Source organism: Oryzias latipes, chromosome 11 (assembly GCF_053564925.1).
Source record: "Oryzias latipes strain Hd-rR chromosome 11, Olatipes_Hd-rR_3.1".
Lineage (NCBI taxonomy): Eukaryota > Metazoa > Chordata > Actinopteri > Beloniformes > Adrianichthyidae > Oryzias > Oryzias latipes.
In genome coordinates, this window is record NC_136247.1 from 7,798,010 (window position 1) to 7,819,462 (window position 21,453).

A 21,453-nucleotide genomic window follows, 5' to 3' on the forward strand; every position below is an offset into this window, starting at 1 on the left:
TTTCAGAACTTTTAGTCAAATATGAACCCTCACAGACCCTGAGATCTTCTGGCTCTGGTCTTCTAACCATTCCAGCTTTAAAAAACCCAAACTTATGGAGAGGCATCTTTTCAGCACTAGGGCCTCATTTATGCAACAGTCTGCCAGAGGACATGAGGGCCGCAGAGAGCATGGTTGCTTTTAAGAAAAGGCTTAAGGCGCACCTTTTTAAACTGGCTTTTAGCTAGTTTTACTACTTTTATTATTTTATTTATTTATTTAATTTATCTATTTTATCTTGCTGTATGAATTTAAACTGGCTTATTAATAATTAATTTTAATATTCCTTATTTCGATGTTTTATTGTTTATTACTTTTATCAATATGTTTACTTTTTAATTCTCTTTTTTATTTTTATTTCTGGTGCTTCCTCAGCTGGATCCTCTCCCTCTGGGTCGGCTGCTGTTCAGCCGCTGCAGCTCTAGATGGGGGCCTGCAGCAGCGCTTAGGCTTTTCCCTGTCTGTGATGCTCCGTGAATAGCTGTTTATGCAGTTATTCACGGAGAGGGAACTCCCAAATAATAGTGTTTAAGCAAACAAAATTTTGTTTTTGTGCTCAGCCTATTTCCTATTGTCTATCCCCATCAGTTATAGGGTGTGGGAGGTGTGAAAGGATGGGGGGGGGGGGGGGGGGGTTGTGGTCTGGGACAGGGGGCTTTATTTTAATTTTTGATTATCTATTTTGTTTTGTCTCATTGTAAAGGACTTTGTGTTATGTTTTTATAGGAAAAGTGCCATGTAAATAAAGTTTGATTTGAATGGTTTGATAACAGACTGAGACAATTTAACATTTTGATTGTTTTATCTTTTCTGTTGAATTCTCAAAGTGAAAAGTCTTTTAAGTGAAAAGCAAACATTACAAAAAAAGTCTACAGTTGTCAGATTGACTAAATGAAATGATGAATCATTCAACAGGCATTCAACAGGCACTCACTCTTTTAGTCCACGTTAGCTTTAGTCCACCAGATTGTTCTTTCCACAACAACAACACTGTTTTCTGCTGCAAACCGATGCATCTGCATGTCCGCGCTGGTGCAGTGAAATTTGCTGGTGCAGATGTTTTTTTAATCATAAAAAACAAACAAGGTCTGATGTAATTAGTGCATCAAATGATCGTGATGGTGGGAAAGATGGTGGCTTCAAGTGATGGCTTTAGTGAACCAGCAAACTCAAAAGGAAGAGAGGGAACAGCAGGAACTGACATGGGAAGACACACCCCTAAACAGAGGAGCAGACTCTAACCCTTGTGCTATCTTAGATGACGCCACCCTTACTGTACATTGACGTGTTCTCCCTACCATGACAAAGGTAGATAAAGGTGGAAAGATTTCATGTAATCCATGGACACCAGTGAGGTTCAAAAATCATTGAAGAAAAAAGGTTCAGCGCACTGTCTAGTGCAGGGGTCTGCAACCTATAACATTAAAAGAGCCATTTAGGTCAGTTTCTTATGGACTGAAACCCAGCTAGAGCCACAAACTCCCACGTTATTGTTTAGAAAAATACACTCAACTGGTGATATTTACAATAGTATATCAATGTTATATTTTTGCTAACAATAAATATTTTATTTGACTCTTAACAGCAAGTTCCTTTCAAAATAAAATACACCCCGTGTCACAAATCTACTGCAACAGATTTACTTGAATATAACTTTGGTGAATCTTCATCCTTATTCTCCTTTTACTATTAAATATAAGCATGTCAAAAATTAAGGTAAAATTCCACTTTTAGAAACAAATCTAAATAAGTATAAATCCAATTCTATACTTCAAGTACTTTGCCTCTGGACAGCAACTATACTGTTGTGCTGCAGAACACACTGTGTGTTTTAAGCATATTCTAATGATATTCCACCACAAAACCTAAAAAACTTAACAACAAGAACTAAAACTACAAAAAAATAATGTATTTAATATTTGTCTTCGAAGCCAAAGAGCCACAGTGGAGGAATAAAAGAGCCACGTGTGGCTCCGGAGCCTCAGGTTGCAGACCCCTGGTCTAGTGGGTCTAGATGACCCAACTCCCAATGTCAAAGTGCCTAGGATAGCACAAGGGCTAATAACAAGATCACAATCATTAGAGACCATGATCTACCACATCAGACAGGACTCCATGTCCAGACTGCTAAGACACCATTACCAAGAGGCTGGCGTAGAATTCAGAAACATCTGTGGTGACTATGGGCTGCAAGCCGCAAGATCAATATGTAAAACACCTGCGATGGGAATTTGAGAATGACTAAGTTAGGATCAAAGTGGTATTGACTAATAGACCAGACATAGTAGTGCTAGACTATAAGAAGAAGAAAGTCAGAGTGATGGATATGGCAATCCCAAGTCAAGCAACATCTGGGAGAAGGCATATAAGAAGATCAAGAAATATTAATAACAGGAAGAATGGAAAAACACGTGAAAGGTGTAGGCAACAGTGATCCAGAGATGTGAGAATGGCTCTAGCAGAGTCCAGGAACAATATCCAAGATCTGTGTCTAGAAGCAGACATTTCAGAAAAAGACAGGAACAGCACTTAATTTATCTTTTGCAATGTCCCCCCTTGCATAGACTATTAACAGACAAATGTTTAGTTTAGTCTCTAACCTGATGTTTCTCTGTATTTCAGTGGCTGCACCATGACAACTGACGAGGTAGAAAGTCACCAGAAGAGCGCGAGTCAGAAAGAGGAAACAGGCCATGACAACCGGCTGCCGTCGCCAGATGATGACCATCTACGACCTCGAAACCGCAACTCAGCTGGCCGCGGCCTCTCGCGCCTCTTCTCGTCATTCCTCAAAAGGCGTTCGCAGTGTGAGAGTGAAGGCGGAGACAGGGGGAAGGAGGAGGAAGTAGAGGCTAAAGCTCCCATAGCTGACCCTGAGCCAGAGTTGAGGGTGGAGGGAGAAGCAGCTCCGGATCAACACTCGGTCAGCAGCACCGAGGGTCAGGTCAGCATGATTTTTATGCTTGGAAATGTCAAGTACATTTGTTAATATTGTTTTTTTAATATGAAAAACGAGGAGGGTTGTTGATTTGATAGTTTTATAGACAACAATAAATGTTAATTGCAAATGAAAAACGACAGTCTCATATACAGGGCTACATTTCACAGCAAAAACCCTTATGCTACTTATATACAGTTAAGACCATCTGACCTTATTTGAATGATCTAGATTGAAACAGATTGTAATGTTCTTGAATGTTTGGCATGAATTGAAATAGGGTTGTAATTAATAATGTTTGACACACTGTTTTTTGCGTCTTGAGAAAACCCAAATTAACCTGAGTTTAATGATATTATTAAAACATGATAGAAGGTTATATTCAAGTATGTTCTGCTAGTATCTCAGGATCTGTGTTTACTCCGTCCAAAATCGCAATGGTATGTTTAACTCAGAACGATCTGAGAATTTATTTTATTAATAGAAGAATTGATTTTAAGGTGGATTGCTACCAGTGAAGATGACAACAAAGTCTGGCTGAAAGCTTTGGCAGCCCCACAGTGTGGAAGTGGTTGATTGGAAATTGTGCATCTGCAACAATTTGGACTCCAAATAAAAAAAACTGTTTTATATTCTAGGACATTTTTTCTGTAGACCAGCACAAGTTCATTAGGAATTCACCTCTGAGCTGTGAGCGGGACCGTTGGCGCTCCCCCTTCCCCTCCCCATTGTTGAGCTTTTTTCACCTGCTCCTGATTCTCAACGACTTGAATAAAGAATTACTCAGAAATGTAATTTTAAGCTTAATTTACTTCATAGATGTCCTCCATCATCAGGAAAATGCCACAAGAACATGTTAAACACACTAAAAACTTTGGAGTGGGTCTTTAATGTCTTCACGGTGACTTTATTAGGCCCTGCAGGCAGAGGAGAAAAAAGACGAGGATGAGAAGTGCGGAAAAGAAACTGAAAACACAGAGGAACCGGGTGAAGAGGTGGCCCAGGAAGAGGAAAAAGTCAAAAACGAAGAAAAGGAGGGCGACCCTGAAGGCGAGGGCCAACCCGACAAGGAGAAGACTGCAGACGACGAAGTCAAAGCACCCCGACCTCCACGGCGACCCAAAACCATGCAGATCAAGGTGACCCTGCTGGATGATACCACATACGAGTGCCAGTTGGATGTAAGTGTTTTTTTGTTGTTGTTTCTTTTTTAACTCATTCTGCAGTTTAATATGTTTCTTTATTGGTTTAATCCAAAAGATTTTCAATCATCAGCACTTAAAAATGTGAAGAGGTAGACTGAATTTTGTAACTAAAGTATAACAAAAATAAATCTGGGAAAGGTGTTTACCAAATAAGTTTGAGTTTAAGTGTCTTCACATCTGATGGCATGGAGGTCATTCTAATGGGCTGAACAAGCAAAACAGCTGTGGCTAAAGACTTTATTTTGATGTTTAAATGGTAGTTGTATTATTTCTGTGCGTGTGATCAGAAACACTCCAAAGGCCAGGAGCTGTTCGTAAGAGTTTGTGACCATCTAAACCTTCTGGAGAAAGACTACTATGGTCTTGCCATCTGGGAGACGCCCACTATGAAGGTGAGCTTGATCCTTACTGTTCCTGGTCAGTTTTCTTGGCAGTTTTATTCATAAATATATATTTTTTTACTTCCTTTAGAATAGTTTTTCAATGTAAAAGCACTCAGTAATCAGTTTTATTGACCCTTTTTATCAGACTTGGATGGATTTGAACAAGGAAATCCGCCGGCAGGTACATGGTAAGCTTTACCCACTTCTATGGCTTTCCCCCCACCAAACGTTTTCTTCCACATTTTTTTAACCTTTGTTTTCTTCTTCTTAAATGTTTGTCTTTTACTTCTTAAGGCAACAACTATAATTTCACTTTCAACGTGAAATTCTATCCAGCAGACCCAGCCCAGTTGTCAGAAGACATAACAAGGTACTGTCTGCTTTTCCTCAAGATTACCTTTGGAAAAAATAGACTTGCTGGATGCTTAACATGGAGACATAAAAGAAGATTGATTGGAGAAAGGAAGTCAAATCCTGTTGTATGAAGTGGAACCTTACTTACTTACTTTATAATAATAATAATAATAATAATAATAATAATAATTGATACTTTATTTATCCCACAATGTGAAATTCTTCTCCGCATTTGACCCATCTCCTGGGGGAGCGGTGAGGTGCAGCTGAACTGGGCTCGGGAGGCAGTAGCATTAAGGGTCTTGCCCAAGGGCCCCCACTGGGTGATGTTAATTGCCCCCAGTACCATTGTTTACTCTGTCAGTCGAACTCTGGATTCCTGCATGGCAGCCTTTAACTTACCTTGCCAACTAATGCCGTCAAGTGCCGTCTCTTCAAGCACCAATTTAACAGATAAAAAAAAAGCCAATAAAGAGGAGCCATTGTTTGTTCTTCTTCGTTCAGGTGGATGTCAGTCTAAAGATTTTAAGGTTCTGTGGATATGCAGACAGAGGAAGATTTAAAATGATCAGAATGCATCTTTCTGCACACTTCAAACATCTTCTCTGTGTGTATTCAATTCTTCCAATATCCTGTATCGAGGATGATTTAGTGATATTTCACACAGCAGGCACAGGGTGTTAGCAACTTTTAAATGTATCTAATAAAATGTACCAACATGCGAAGTCCTCACTGCAGCAGTTCGTTCTTTCTCTATGAGGTTGTGGGAGCTATGGGAAGGTGTTTGACATGTTACAAAGAGGATTCCTGTTCAAACCCTGCAGGTACTACCTGTGCCTGCAGCTGCGGAAGGACATCCTGCAGGGCCGCCTCCCCTGCTCCTTCGTCACGTTGGCACTCCTGGGCTCCTATGCCCTGCAGTCGGAGCTGGGCGAGTATGACCCAGAGGTGCATGGCAACGACTACGGCAAAGAAATGAAGATAGCCCCGGGTCAGACGAAAGAGCTGGAGGACAAAATGATGGAGCTGCATCGTACATACAGGTCAGTAGGCTGGTCAGAGTTTAAATAGCCAATAAGAAGTTTACCTAAAGTTGTTCTGCGTTTACATATACAGGTTTTATGTAAAATTGACTTGCTCAAATGCTGAGTAACCTCTGTAGACTGAAATAATGCAAAAGTGGAGTTTGCAGGGATTTAGGAGTAGCAGAACTGTCATGAGTTTGCCAGTTCAGCTTTAGGAATCTGGCTTTTTGGCAGGTCAATGACTCCAGCACAGGCAGATCTCATGTTTCTGGAGAATGCCAAGAAACTCTCCATGTATGGCGTGGACCTTCACCAGGCAAAGGTAATCATTGTTTGTGTTTCCTTGGCTTTTACCCAAGTTTTGTCTTTGTTTTTCCGTCCTTTAAACCATCAGAGCACAAATGCATGACTTTGTGAAGTTCATCAACATCAACAAAAACCAAACCAAAAGCGGTTAGCTGCTCTTTACCTGCAGCCTTCTGTTAAAATTCAGTTTCTTCTTTGAGGAGCTTTTATTCTTAGTGTTGAGAGAAGTAGAGTGCCTATTTGTGTGCCTAAAAGTTCATATTTGGATATTTTGGACCTTTGCACTGGAGTAAAAATCTAAAATTTTCTCAGGATGCAATAGGTGGGCCTTCAGCCTTCAGTCTAAACCTGAAGCAGCATGATTAAAGGCATTGCTCTAAGTGATTTTTAGACATTAGCTGTTAGCCCATCTAAATCTCTGCACATTTTTAGCATAAGCAGGAAATAATAAGCAGAAAGGATATTACTGAAATGATTCAGAACTCAATTTCCACCTTTTTATTCTAATTTCTGTAGACTTTTCAATATGTGATTAGTCAAGTACATCCTAAGCCACATTAACAAAAATGTTAACATCATTACAATAATAGGAATGTGTGTGTGTTGGGGGGGGGGGGGGGGGTACAGTTATGTAATGACACAGTGTTATTCAATAAGCCAGCAGCAGGAAGTCTTCAAATTAATGAGTTCAACCTGCTGATCTTGGTTGGAGTCTGTTGCACAGGACTGCTGAACTGAAAAACTGGAGGGCTTCAGTCAAAAATCAGGTCAGCTTTGCTCCTGTTTGCTAATGAGCAAACTCCACTGCCCCCCTTTGGACAACTGCAAGCAGTACCAAGCAGATTTTACTGTTAGCGGTAGAATATCAAACAGCATCTGGAGGAGCATAAACAGACACCGTGAATGGAAAGTGCTGTTAGGGAATTAGTGTTGGGTTTGTTGGATTAATCACTCATCAGTGGGACAGTAAGGACAATTAGCACAGTCTAAAACTGCACTGTTCTGAATCACTCTATGTGAGGTTCACCAATAATGTGACTCAGTAGGGTGGTTGTTCAGAGAACTGGAACCCTTTCAAAGGCATTCTGTAACTTTTTAAACAAATCTTTGTTTTTAATCTATCAGGATCTGGAAGGTGTCGACATCATGCTCGGGGTATGTTCCAGCGGTCTGATGGTTTACAAAGACAAATTGAGAATCAATCGATTTCCCTGGCCCAAAGTCCTCAAGGTGTCATACAAGCGCAGCAGCTTCTTCATTAAAATACGACCTTCTGAGGTAGATGACTACGACTCCACACATCCCAACCTGACCATAATCCTGAGCTTAATTGGGTTGTTTTGTGCTTTAAACAGGTGGAGCATTATGAGAGCGCCATCGGCTTTAAGCTGCCCAACTACAAGGCGGCCAAGAAGCTGTGGAAAGTGTGTGTTGAGCACCATACCTTCTTCAGGTGGGTCTCTGCCAAACATCCCAGTGTGGCTGCCTTCCTGCTCACTCACGTGGACTGACTCCTCATGTGCAGGCTAACCTCCACCGAGATGGCCACCACTCCGCGGAAGTTCCTCGCTCTTGGGTCCAAGTTTCGTTACAGCGGCAGGACTCAGGCTCAGACCAGACAAGCGAGCTCTCTGATCGACAGGCCAGCTCCTTGCTTCCAGCGCTCCTCCAGCAAGAGGAACTCACGCAGTTTGGACGAAGGTACGCCTGTGATGATTTTAATGCAAGAAGCACACCGATCTTCATAAACCTTCTATGCTTTAGTCCTGTGCACTAGCTCAACAAGAGAAAGCAGTGAAGATCTTTATTTATTTACAATATTTATGCTCATCACTTCACCTGTTCAGAGCCTGATGGAAGCATCTTCACCATCAAGAGTTTTTTAAAAGTGACACTATGTCTCCTCTTTATTTCAGCGATGGCATCAACTCCTGACAACAAATCCAGCCGTCCGGTCAGCGCGCCACTCATGTCCCCCGTGTCGCCTGGGGAGGCGGCGCCCTCGCCGTTGCTTCCAGCCCTGCTCCGCGCTAATCAAAACGAGGGCTCTACACCAAGAAGCCAACGCTCCACAGACAGGAGGGGGGACAGGAAGACAGAGTGCAGACTGGAGAACGCCAAGAGCCAAAGCCCTAAAGGAACTCCCACTGCCGAGATCAAGGTGACCTCTTGTTTGAGCTCCAGCAGCCGCCAACCATGGTGGTTAGCTGGACAAAGCTTTTCATGCTGAGCACAGTTTCTTCTTCTTTCTAACATTCACTCCTGCACACCCAAGCTGTGTGAACTCTGCAGAAGGCTGTCTGCATGCACTGTCCTCAACAGTCTCTTCAAGCTGTTAACAGCTCAAAAAACATCATAAAAACCTGCTTCATAGTGTCGTTTTAAAGAAAGTGCCATATCGTACCAGCACAAACTTTACACACAGACATTCATGTGTTTTAAAGTCCGTTTACAGTCACAGTTAAGGAGCATGACTGATAAACTGAACAAAGAAGTGTTGTAGCTTAAGAAATAGGTGCAAACAGACGCAATTTGGCGACTTGCAGCTATTTTTGTCACTTTTGGTACATGAGCTCTGTGTCTGCTAGCAGACTGTGGCCAAGAAGGAAAGGAGGTCCTCCCCCTCTGTGACCAGCGGTGGGCGAGAAAAGAAGAGCCAGGTTTGTGCACTCCATGCATGATCAACTTGGATGGAGAGTGACTATTTCATTAAATGATATACATAAAAGCATTTAAATTTAGGGGAACTTTGTATGTTCCCTCTGATTGTTAGAACTGAGTCAGGGAGACACTTATGTAAAACTGAGATAAGCAGTGATTTTTTTTTTTGTAGAATTGAACTGCTTCACATCTTTTTAAAACATGATGCACGTGTTCTTGTCACTGGACACCAGTGTCTTTGAGGACACAGACACTCAGAGAATACGCAGAAGTGTCCAGCTCAGAAAAGTGACAGTGGATCATTGGGTTCTCCAGGTGGAATTAGAGTCCTTCAGGAAACCAGCTTTTTTTATGTAGTTTGTAGGTTTTTTGAACCTTTGCTGTACATTCAACAAAACAGTCTTGTTGCTCATTAGTGCACAGGTTTAACTGTGGATGTCAGGCTGTGATAAACATGCCAAATCAAGAAAAGAGTATATGTTTTTTAAGAAGACCAGTTGTACAGATGCGTCTTTGTACAAATTATGTTGTCTCAAAAACCACCAATAATTATAAGATGGAAAAAACCCTGTAGTCATGTGCCCTGTTGGTTTGGCTGATATGAAGCTAAGCTTTAGGTCAATTATGCCATCAAAGTAGGAAAAAATGTCAGTTTTGCTAAATTTAACTGTCAATCAAAAAAGCCACACCTCAGTTTAGCAAAACTATGATTTGAAGAGAAAATTAGAAATCACTATGATAATTTAGACATTAATTCTGTTAATTGGACAGACAGAGGTAGAAAAGTGTTGAAGGCACAGTGTAATTGTCTTAAATTGGAGTAAATAGAAACCATCTAAATTATGTAATGCAGTATCTTACACAACAAAATAGAATTTTTATTTTTATTTTGAAACCAGCCTTTGCCAGGACATGAAAGTGTTGATTCAATCAGAAGTCTTGATTGCATCACGATGCAATCATTCATTAAATACCAGAGCCCCAAACATTTAGCTAAATAGCTAAAAAGTTAATGTCCTATTAGATGTTATAACGCCATTATTAACAAATGCATAAATAAATAAAACAGAGTGAGTGAAACTTTAACTTTGTTTAACCCATCTGCTGGGGTAGCGGTGAGCTGCAGACACAGCCGCTCTCTGGAATCATTCGGTGGTTTGACCCCCCCCCCATCCAACCCTTTAATACGGACTGTCAAGCAGCATCTGTACAATTTTTAGTGTCATTTGTATGACTTGACAATAGATTTGAACTTACAACCTTCCAGTCTCAGGATGGACACTCTACCACAAGGCCACAGTCTATCATACATTTACACCTGCCTTGTTGAGCCAAAGGAACAGTAGTTAACTGGTGGTCTGTCCTCCCCACACATTCTGATAGGACTATTCCAGTCCATAGTTACATCCCTACAGATGCCATTTTCTCAAACAAATCTGGCAACATTTTATATGAATTGGGTGGATTTGACAAGTAAGTCAGTCAATGAGTTTTAAAAATGGGATTCACTGATCAAAGACTTTGTGATTTCCTTCCCAAAAGTTTTGAAGATTAAGGCTGCTTTTTTTTTTTTAGCTCCCAATGGTGTCCATCCCTTATTTTAGCTATTTCCTGTTGCTTTGGATTTTCACTAATTGTAGTCGTTCTATCCAAAAAGGCTGCTTTTAGACAGCCTCAAACATCTGTCTCATTTCATGAATATGTTGTACTGCTCCCTCTGTGGAGATGCTAACTTGTGTTTCTTCTGAGGGGGAAACAGCGCCCTCTGAAGGACTGTAAGATGGAAATGGTTCGAGTGAGGAAGGTTAGCAAAGGTTTTAAGCTTAGTTTTCTCTTGCCACATAGCAGCGGACTGCATTCACTTTTCTTTTTAGCGGCACAGTTTTCCACCGCGTCGGCCCATGATGCTTTGTGGCATCATGAGCTGTGTGCTCATGCGGTCATCTGTCATCATGTGGAAGCTTATGCAGACCCACCATCAACAACTCTCTACCTCATAGTCAGTTCACTTTTAAAGTAATATTTCATACAGACCTTCTTGATGCTCATAGAAAAAAACTTATTTTATGGTTTGGAAAAATTGCAATTTTACAGTTTAACCTTTAAAAAACATAAATAAATAAACTAAATTGTTTGACCTTTTTTGTTTTGTGATATAGAAGGTTTTTCTCAGCCATGTTTGTGAGGAGCTGATGGAGCAGAGTGGCTGGCACGTAGACGCACTTATGCATGTCTCCATACAGCATCTCTGCACCCACTGCATGGGATCCACCAGCATTTCCTCACTGTTACATGTTCAGTCCAGTTGCATTTTGTCTTTTCCACCAAACTGGGAACTACAAACAGCTCTGAGCTGGTGTAAGATCCAGCACAGAGCTTGTTCGACAGCAGAAATCTATCATGAACTTAAGGAACCAGTTCCCATATTTAGAACAAAAGGAGCTGCTTGCGTGTGTTCGCCTCTAGATCTCAAACTGAGCTGGAAGTTCTCAGTTAAAAGGTAGGCTGTGTGTTTTTTTACAGCTGGTCAGCTTTTTTCGGTTCATGCCACAGTATTGGTCAGTGCTGCTTTGGATCATACATAATCACATGGGAGTGTGTGAGCTGTGTGGACCAGACCGTGTATTTAATTGGAATATCACGCAGATGAGAAAGCTGCTGCATGAACTTAAACTTTAAATGAAACTCTGAACTCCACTCTGCTAACAACCAGCTTCTCCATATCCCCCTGTTCTTTACAGAAAAGAGCTAAGAGACTTGAAGGTGAAACTATTTATATCAGACATAGCAATTTAATGCTGGAGGTTGGTATTGTGACTTCAAAGATAACTAAGTTGCTGTTTGCTGTGTTTGTGGCTGCATGAATGTTGTGTTGAACCTTTGCATGTCTTTTTTTTTTTTTGCTTCCTTCTTAGCTGAACCCAAAGGGGTTGTCATGCACCATTTACCTCTCAGATTCGCATGCAAGTAGCTTTACCTAATTTTAATGTTGTGTTTGCTTCATTTTGCTGTCACGATTTTATCATGGACATCAAAATAAGTCATTAAGAGGGTGCTTAATGGCATCAAAGCCCTTAGAATTGATCCCATCAGGCTCATTCTCCTTCTGGTCACTTCTGCTTTCATCAAGACTCAAAATAATTAAATGAGGATTAGTGTAGAACCAGGGACTTGTCAGATGTGTCACATAACCGCTGGTGGCCAACACAGGATTGTGAGTACCCTTTTTGGAGCCATTAGGCCGCAGTGAGACATACTTTACCTCAATAGAAGGGAGGAAGCGGAAGATTTTGGAGGATTAGAATAATTCAGATATTCTAAAAATATACATGATTGCTTATCAGACAATAGATAGTAAGCACACTGCAAAAACGGGATCTTAAGAAAGCACAAAAGAGCCCCTTTTCAAGAACAAATGTCTTATTTTTTTGTCTTGCAAGAAAAAACAACATTTTCGGGAAAGTTATTCAATAGAAAAATAATCTAAGTTTAGGAAAAGATGTTTTAGTGACAGTATTTTTTTTCTTAAAATAAGAATTCTTGGTTTTTCTTACCCAATCGGCAGATATTTTTGGTTATTTAAAGAAAATCTGCCAATGGGGTAAACATTTTTGACATTTTTCTAAGGGGCCTGTTTTTGCAGTGGAAAGAAGCATTTTAACAAATCATCAAAAACCTGTCAGCTGTGTGATAACTTTCACTCAGTGAGACATTCCTCATGTTAGGAGCTGCAGGTGCAGTGATGAGGCTGTCTCAGCACTAGATCTATTGTTCCACACTGATCATCATTCAGACATTCTGGTTCTTGCATCATTTCATCCCTGCAATGCTTATCCCTAACAATGTGAACCAAAAAGTTGATGGCTTTAACTACGGTAGTCCGTGTTTATTTATTTTGGGTCCAGAGAGAGACGGATGACGTCAGTTTACTGCAGCTATATTTGCATTGAAATTGGATGGTGGTGCGATGAACATGCTGGCAGTTGGATGAACAACTGAAGCCGACTTTTGTTCCAAGCTCAGTTTGTGTCATCCCTCTCACCACCTGTCAAAATTATACAAAATTGTTGGCAATCAACGACCAAATCTACCAGCCAGCCTCCCAGGCAACTATTGGTTTTGTTCATTTTCGTCTTCTCTTATCCTGTATTTATACAGACTGAAAGAAGATGTTTTTAGAGGTGGTCCTTTGTGCCTCTGGAGATCATTGAGAAACACGGACTCCCTGCTTTGACTTACCCACTGGAAAAAAAAAACTAATCATTCAACCAGTCAATCAGCTGTCATTCTTTCCCTTCTTCAGTGTTTGTACTTTTCTTTTGGTGTTGTCATGCTATTGCCCCGCCCCTCTCCCCTCCCTCTTTGATGAGTATTCGCTTCTCTTGTTCAAGGACGTCGATAAAACCCAGACTGAGATCATGCGTCACCACACGAGCATCAGCGAGCTGAAGAGGAGCTTCATGGAGTCGGTGCCGGAGCCTCGGCCCAGCGAGTGGGACAAGCGTCTTTCCACCAACTCGCCGCTTCGCACGCTGAACATCAATGGGCAGCTGCAGCCAGCTGTGAGTCTGTGCAGATATTGCCCACGAGGCAACAACTGTTTCAGTGGAGTTAGGTGCCGTTGAAAGAGTTACAGGAAGCACAGAGGGTAAATTCTTTGCAGACTTTTAGGAAGGCTTTAGTAAACAATTTACAGGGGTTATGGACACCTGTTTTAAGCAGCTTGAGTGACAGAGGAGGTTAAAAACCTGCAAATTAATTTTTATTGTAAACACAGCAGTTTTTAGGAATCTGAAACCAGTTTGGTTAATTTATCTCTGTATGTTTAATCTCTTTAGTCTCCTGTGCTAAAGACCCAGACCGTCACCATCTCAGACGTCACCAACTCCCTCAGAGGAACTGTGGTCTATAAGGATGTCCCGCTGGTCCACACAGAGACCAAGACCATCACCTATGAGTCAGCACAGGTCAGCAGAACTTCCATCGTGATCTGAGAACCACTGATGGTCTGTTAGAATAAACACAGTTGTGTGTTTTTTTTCTAACCATTCCTAACCTATTTAAAAAGAACATTTTATCTTCTACCTTTAACTCAGTTTTGCTTCCAAAGTCCACTGGTGTTCATTTAAGCTCATATCTTTTATATGAAGTGATGAGTGACACATATACAGTAACAGAACTGAGGTGAAAAATATTATCAGATTTGGAATGTTCTGTATTCTATTTGTTTTCCAACCAATTGTTATTCTCAGTTTTATTTAAATCAAACGTTTTAATTGACATTTAATGCTTTTTTGGGATCTGCCTCCTTTGCTGAAGGAGGTTAAATACTTGAAATTATCATCCTATTATACAAGATGTTCAAAATATGAGTTGTTAAAAAAAAATCTAAATTTAACACAAATATCTAATTATTGTGGGTTTACCTACAATAAATTTGACTTCAAATACACTGCAGTGAGGCTGCACGGTGGAGCAGTGGTTAGCGCTCTCACAGCAAGAAGGCCCCTGGTTCAAGTCCCGGCTGGAGGACCTGAAACAGAACAACAATGGGACCTTTCTGTGTGGAGTTTGCATGTTCTCTCCCTGCATGCGTGGGTTTTCTCCGGGGACTTTGGCTTCCTCCCAACGTCCAAAAACATGCTTCATAGGTTAATTGGTCACTCAATTGTCCATAGGGTGTGAATGTGAGTGTGCATGAGTGTGTGATTGTGGCCCTGCGACAGACTGGCCACCTGTACAGGGTGTCCCCTGCCTTCACCCACAAGTGGCCGGGATAGGCTCCAGCAGCCCCGTGACCCTGAAAGGGGTAAAACGGATTAGAAGAGGAATGAATGAATGACTACACTGCAATCATCTGCATTGCACAGTTCTGAGGAAGTGACAGGTTCTGCTCCCTAAGGTCTAACAGATAAGAGTCTGGTGCTTTTTACTGTTCTTGCACAACGCTAAAGAGTTGTCTCTCATGCAGCCCATGGACAGCCCAGCTGAGAGGGAGTCAGGAATGCTGCTGAGCGCCCAGACCATCACCTCTGAGACCATCAGCACCACCACCACCACCCAAATCACAAAGGTCTACATGCTTTGCGGTTTTTTGTTTTCCATCTTCTCCATAATAATTAAGATTCTGACAGAAAACCTCTCATCTTAATGATAACCCATATCTGTCTTACTTATAAAAGTGAATTTTCACTTTAAAAAAGTGGTAACCTTTTAAAGTTTTTTTGCTGTCTTGCTAAGAAAAAAGAATCCTTAGTTATCATCATAACTGCAGTTTACACATCTTATCAGTGAAGAAACAGCTGGAGTGACACTTTTTACTTTTTTGCTACAGTTTTGTAACAAATGTTAGATAAAGAAAACAATATTTTGACTAAGAGTATAAGGTTAAGGCAGTTTTGATTACCTAATCCGGGGGCAGTAGGGGGCAGATCACATGGTTCTATACTGACACAGTTTACAATGAAAACAGATACAAAACAAATCTATAGTTAAAACACAGTTCTAGAATAGGACAGTAAATGTGTAAAAAAAAAGACATAATTTAGGCACTGAAACATCCTCAGATTTGACATTGTGTGTTAGTAAAAGAAACCAACAGTTGTTCTCATTAAACTTGTGAATTGACTCAGTCAAATCCAATCAAACCAATAAAGATACAAGCTCAGTGAAGCAAAGATCTCAAGAAAACTGAAAGATTGTGTTTCCTTATTCAACTATCTCTTGCAAATAACTTATTTACCAATTATAGTTTCTTGAGATTTATTTTAAACATTGTCACAAGCACAAGGTGTTCATTTTTGCAAAATGTTCCTGAAAATAGTTTTTATTTGTGGTGTTTTATTCCTTACTAGACAGTATTCACCATTGAGGATATACTGCAATACAAATTTAAATAACTGACGTAAAACTTAGTTTTAAAATATTATAAAATGCACGTTTGGATAGCAGGCTTTTACCAAAACCACCGTAGAGGTCAAGAGGTCATTAGGTCACTAGAGGGCAGTATTTGAATTGGATACAATCTTAATTTTTCATTATGAATATTTTTATCAGTATATAGACTGACTAGATGTCTCCTTACTGCACTCAAGCTGTAAGGTTTAAGGCTGAGAAAATAAAAGACACCAAAACACCACACCACAGCAAGAGGAAGTATTCATTCTAATTCCCACTTTAACTGTAAAAGAAAAAGTATCAGATAAACTGTAAGAAGTTTGGCTTCAAGCCTAATGAGGAAATCTAAACCCCTCCTTCTGATTGAGCTTTTCCTCCCCAAACATGATTGTAAATATAATATTTGTTAAACAGAGATGCCTTTTTTTATTTATTATCTGGTGCCCTGTTGCAGACGGTGAAAGGTGGGATCTCTGAGACTCGTATTGAGAAGAGAATTGTCATCACCGGGGACACAGAGATTGATCACGATAAGGTGAAGAATGGATGTTCTGACAGAAGTAAAATATTTATCAGTTTATAGATAAGCCAAAAATAGATTAAAAAACAATCACAAAAATGCCATTTGAAAGAAAAAGAAAAAAGGGATTGCAGAAATATACTTAAATTAAACTTTTCTATCACATTTCAGCATCAAATATGTAGTTACCAGTCAAATCCACTGCAGGAAAACATATTTCAGATGGTTGATCAACAGTCTGTAATATTCTAAAGGCTCAGTCTGCCTCGTAGAGGAAAATAGAAAAAAAGGAAAGGCTTGAAAATGTTCTAACTGATGTAAATTACTTTTTTTATTAGGATAGAAGTAAAATCACATTTTTAAAACTGAAAAAGGTGGTTTGACATTAGGTATATGCTTGTGAAAATGATTCAATTTCTTTCCCATTCTGCCCATGTGTGCAGGTGTACTGTGTTGGCAAATATTTATAGAGGATATATCATTGCTACCATGTTCCCATACAACAAAAGTTGGATTACAGCTGTTGTCTATTTAATCTGTACAATAGAAGCTATTCTGTAATTGTACTCTTGCTTTGCACGCTGACGTTCCTCCTTCCAGGCTTTGGCTCGGGCGATTAAAGAGGCCAAAGAGCAGCACCCTGACATGTCTGTGACCAAAGTGGTTGTGCATCAGGAGACAGAGATCACTCCGGAGTAAGAAGGTAAGCCTCAAAAATCCTGACCTGACATCCTCTGCTATGCATCTTTGTGACATTCAGATGATCGGCTTCTACAAAATAGAAAAATAACAATGGCGGAGTCTGTAAACGGAAAATAAAGGATTCAGGATGGCTTCGTTTGGCTGAATTTTATTTTGAAGTGACATCAGAGTGGATGGACTCCAGCTTGCTGTGTAATGTAGTGTCATAAAAACTACTACATTTCCCTACAGGGAGTAACAAAGTTGATCTTAAATAAAGAGGAGACCATCCTCCACTCACCAAATTCTAGGTGACCTGTGTTTGCAACAACACACCCATATCATCAAAGGAGCTTCCTTCTCTTCAAAATTTCTGGTGTATGTTCTAGTTTCATTCTGGAACATCTGCTCCTTAAAACATTGCTTGGAAACCAGGAGAAGGAAGCAGAGAAGGTTAATGAACTCCAGCTTGTATGAAAATATTTGTGTTAACTTCTCAAATTTCTGTGTAGCAACACAACCCATGTCTTTCACCCAGGGTTTGTGTTAATGCACAGCAGTTGCTCCAAATCTGCAAACCGACAGATGTTCAGCTTTTGTAGGGATCTGAGGATGATCAGTTTTTCAGCTGCTCCCTTTAAAGACCCACTGCAATGAAAATATTGTTTTTGGTGTTTTTAACATCTTCTTGTTGCCTTTTTTAAGATGAAGGACATATGTATGATAGAAAAGTAAGCTTAAAATTGCATTTCTGAGTATTTTTTTATTTAAATCAGAAAATACGAGCCCCAAGCTCTCAGCAATGGGGAGGGGAAGTGGGGGTGGAGTTGCTCTGCCCACAACTCAGAGGTGAATTTCTAATGAACTTCTGCACCTCTGCAGAAGCTGTGTCCCGGAAAACTACACAGGTTTATAATTTTGGCTAAAATAATAATCATAATTATAAGATGGTCGGAAAGGTGCTTTAAATGGAACTGTTCTTTACTGTTAAAAATTTGTGTTTGACAGATTGTTCAAATTTGTACATTAATAGAATTTTTGTTATAATTTGACCAAAATACAGGATATACTAATTTTAGTATTGTTAATATTTATGAACGTTTGGGTTGGTTATTCCAGATTGTTTAGCTGCTTTTAGTGTGATGCTAAAATAATTTCCCGCAGACAGGCAGTAGAGGATTTTAGAAAAGAATTATTCCTACCGTAAAGAGAAAATTGTTGAAAATTTTCAATGCAAATGTGAATTTTTCAAGATGTTGTGCATAGCATCATTAGTTGAACAGCAGCATTTTCATGTATTTACAGTCAGGACCATAAATATTTGGACAGAGACACATTCTTTCTAATTTATTTTTCAGTACATTACTACAGTGAATTTTAAATAAAACAACTCAGATGCCATTAAAGTGCAGACTTTCAGCTTTTATTCCATGGGTTGAACAAAAAGATTGCACGAAAATGTGAAAAACTAAAGCATTTTTGAAACACAATCCCTCGTAAGTAATAAGACAATTGACTTCCATGCTATTGCATGGGCAGGTGTGGACAATTCCCTTGTTATGTCATTAAGTTATAATCAGATAAAAGGCCAGGAGTTGATTAGAGGACTCGTGCTTGCATTTTGAAGATACTGCTGTGAACAGACAACATGCAGGTGAAAGAAGCTCTCCATGCAGGTGAAAGGAGGCATCATTAAGCTGAGAAAACAGGAAAAAAAACATGTGAGAAATTGCTACAGTATTAGGAGTGACAAAATCAACAGTGAGGTCCATCCTGAGAAAGACAGAAAGCACTGGTGAACTTTGCAACGCAAAAAGACCTGGACGTCCATGGAAGACAACAGTGGTGGATGATGGCAGAATCATTTCCATGGTGAAGAGGAACCCGTTCACAACAGCCAGCCAAGTGAACAACACTCTCCAGGAGGTAGGCATATCAATATCCAAGTCTACCATAAAAAGAAGACTGCATGAAAGTAGATACAGAGGGTACAATGCAAGATGCAAGCCACTCATAAGCCTGAAGAATAGGAAGGCTAGATCGGACTTTGCTAAAAGGCATCTAAAAAAAGCCAGCAGAGTTCTGGAAAAACATTCTTTGGACAGATGAAACCAAAATCAACCTCTACCAGAATGATGGCAAGAGAAAAGTATGGAGAAGGCGTGGAGAAGCTCCTGATCCAAAGCACACTACATCATCAGTAAAACACGGTGGAGGCAGTGTGATAGTCTGGGCGTGCATGGCTGCTAGTGGCACTGGGACACTAGTGTTTATTGATGACGTGACACAGGACAGAAGCAGCCCAATGAATTCTGAGGTGTTCAGAGACAAACTGTCTGCGCAGATCCAGGTGAATGCAGCCAAACTGATTGGGCGGCGTTTCATAATACAGATGGACAACGACCCAAAACATACAGCCAAAGCAACTAAGGAGTTTATTAAAGCAAAGAAGTGGAATCTTCTTGACTGGCCAAGTCAGTCACCTGATCTTAACTCAATTGAGCAGAATTTCACTTGTTGACGACTAAACTTTAGACAGAAAGGCCCACAAACAAACAGCAACTGAAAGCTGCTGCAGTAAAGGCCTTGCAGAGCATTCAGAGGAAGAAAACCCAGCATCTGGTGACGTCCATGAGTTCAAGACTTCAGGCTGTCATTGCCAACAAAGGCTTTTCAACCAAATATTAGTAATGACCATTGTGTTTTCAGTTATATCATTTGTCCAATTACTTATGAGCCAATGAAATGAAGGAATTTGTTTTAAAAAATTCTTCAGTTTTTCACATTTTTATGCAATCTTTTTGTTCAACCCATGGAATAAAAGCTGAAAGTCTGCACTTCAATGGCATCTGAGTTGTTTTATTTAAAATTCACTGTGGTAATGTACAAAAAACTAAATTAGAAAAAATATGTCTCTGTACAAATATTTATGGTCCTGACTGTGTATTTTTCCTTTTGCTTTATATTTGTGGGCATCTGGGTTTTCTCTGGATTAAGTGGAATTAAAACCCTCTAATATTTGCTGTTTTCTTTTTCTCTTCTTCCAGTTACCTTCTCAGCCAGTCCTCCTTCTTCTTCTTTTTGTTTCCATCTCTCGATTTGACCTGAACACCCGACAAACGTCACAACCAGCTTGCCTGCCCTCGGACAAGATCCCTCACTCAACCTGATGCAGCGAAGGCACATAACTGGAGGGAGACAGTCACAAAAAATTCTCCAGATTCCTTCAACCCCATCGTGTTCCATTTACCGCAAATACAATACTGCTGGATTTTAAAGAAAACCAAAAGAAAAAGAAAGTTGTTTTTTTTAGCATAACCAAGAATCAGCAGCATTTGTGCATTTATCGAGCTCCCATTTGTAAGGAGATTTTAACAAAACCGAAAAGGAAAAAAAAAAACAATCAATGGCATTTGGTCTTTTAATCTTTAGATTACTGGTACTTTATTTTTCTACAATTTTTCTTAGCACCAGGATTTGGTTTTAACTATCTTGAAATTCAAACGTTTTTTAAAAAGGGGTTAAAATCGAGTCATTCTTGCATTGTGCACGCTGGGACTGGAACTTCCCTCTCCTATCTGCGGTTTGGTGTCCTTTCTTGTACAGGAAATGTTTTATTTTCCCTTTTAAGTGTGAACAAAGTATTTTTTCAATTTGTCTATAAATAGATCGGTTTTATCAAAGCGGGTTGGGAGGGGTTTCGCACTGTTTTAACTATGATTTCTGCTTTAGTGGAGTATTTATACATCTCTCAGTTGTTGTAGCTGTTGCTGTTTTAGTGCCTGTGTCTTCTCATCAGGACAGCCTTCCTTTTCTTCACTCCTCCACTTTCTGTCCCCTATTTGCTGCTTTAGACTCAGTACAATGTAGGACTGCATTGTTTTGGATCCAGAGCATCTCATTATCAGTTAAGATCGTTTCCACCGAGCAGGACATCCTGGTCACCCTCTTTGACTTGAGTGTTAGTAAATTTTCTTCACGTATTGTCTTTGATATCCATGTGTACTGATCATAACTTCACCTGCTGTACTTCTAATAAACTTCTAATATGTGAAGGTAAATGTTTCCTTCTTGAATGTGGATGAGGCTAAAGGATTGGGAATTCATTTCCACAACAGGCTGAAGCCCATTAATAGGCTTCATAATTCACCTGCTTTCCCAATCATACGACTGAAAAGGGCAGGGAAAGAACTACAAGTCATGAGGTGGAGGATATAAAGTTAATTGCTAAATTTAAAGATTATGACAAGCCAGGAGAGCAAAAAAGGTAAAGGACGTGCACTAGGAAATCAAGAGGCATCTTCTTGCCCAAATTCCTAATACAGTGCAAGCATCATCACAATCATCATCACATCTGGCCAGCAGGACAACTGGACAAAGCTTTTACCTGTGGACCTCTCTCGTTGGTCTACAGGTGAGCACTTTCCAGCCTGGCCTGAGAAAT

The 21,453-nt window shown here is 40.0% G+C and overlaps 1 protein-coding gene across 11 annotated transcripts in view; it reads left to right on the forward strand.

Annotated features, from left to right (window-relative positions):
• Positions 1–21,070, forward strand: part of epb41a (erythrocyte membrane protein band 4.1a) — a 31,856-nt gene extending 10,786 nt beyond the window's left edge. For 2 of the 11 annotated variants that reach the window (XM_011481177.4, XM_078954684.1), the window contains exons 2-21: positions 2,662–2,983; positions 3,892–4,158; positions 4,470–4,574; positions 4,711–4,753; positions 4,860–4,935; positions 5,744–5,962; positions 6,179–6,266; positions 7,376–7,528; positions 7,606–7,703; positions 7,776–7,951; positions 8,167–8,411; positions 8,842–8,910; positions 10,671–10,715; positions 11,653–11,715; positions 13,303–13,473; positions 13,750–13,878; positions 14,883–14,984; positions 16,263–16,343; positions 16,929–17,031; positions 20,057–21,070. In XM_011481177.4, coding sequence (XP_011479479.1) covers positions 2,672–2,983; positions 3,892–4,158; positions 4,470–4,574; positions 4,711–4,753; positions 4,860–4,935; positions 5,744–5,962; positions 6,179–6,266; positions 7,376–7,528; positions 7,606–7,703; positions 7,776–7,951; positions 8,167–8,411; positions 8,842–8,910; positions 10,671–10,715; positions 11,653–11,715; positions 13,303–13,473; positions 13,750–13,878; positions 14,883–14,984; positions 16,263–16,343; positions 16,929–17,027 — 2,541 coding nt within the window. In that variant the 5' untranslated portion in view covers positions 2,662–2,671 and the 3' untranslated portion in view covers positions 17,028–17,031; positions 20,057–21,070. Of the gene's footprint in view, positions 1–2,661; positions 2,984–3,891; positions 4,159–4,469; positions 4,575–4,710; positions 4,754–4,859; positions 4,936–5,743; positions 5,963–6,178; positions 6,267–7,375; positions 7,529–7,605; positions 7,704–7,775; positions 7,952–8,166; positions 8,412–8,841; positions 8,911–10,670; positions 10,716–11,652; positions 11,716–11,826; positions 11,875–13,302; positions 13,474–13,749; positions 13,879–14,882; positions 14,985–16,262; positions 16,344–16,928; positions 17,032–20,056 lie in introns of all 11 variants that reach the window. The other 9 variants (XM_078954685.1, XM_078954686.1, XM_011481179.4 and 6 more) reach the window with 8 other exon arrangements.
• Positions 21,071–21,453: the final 383 nt, after the last annotated feature.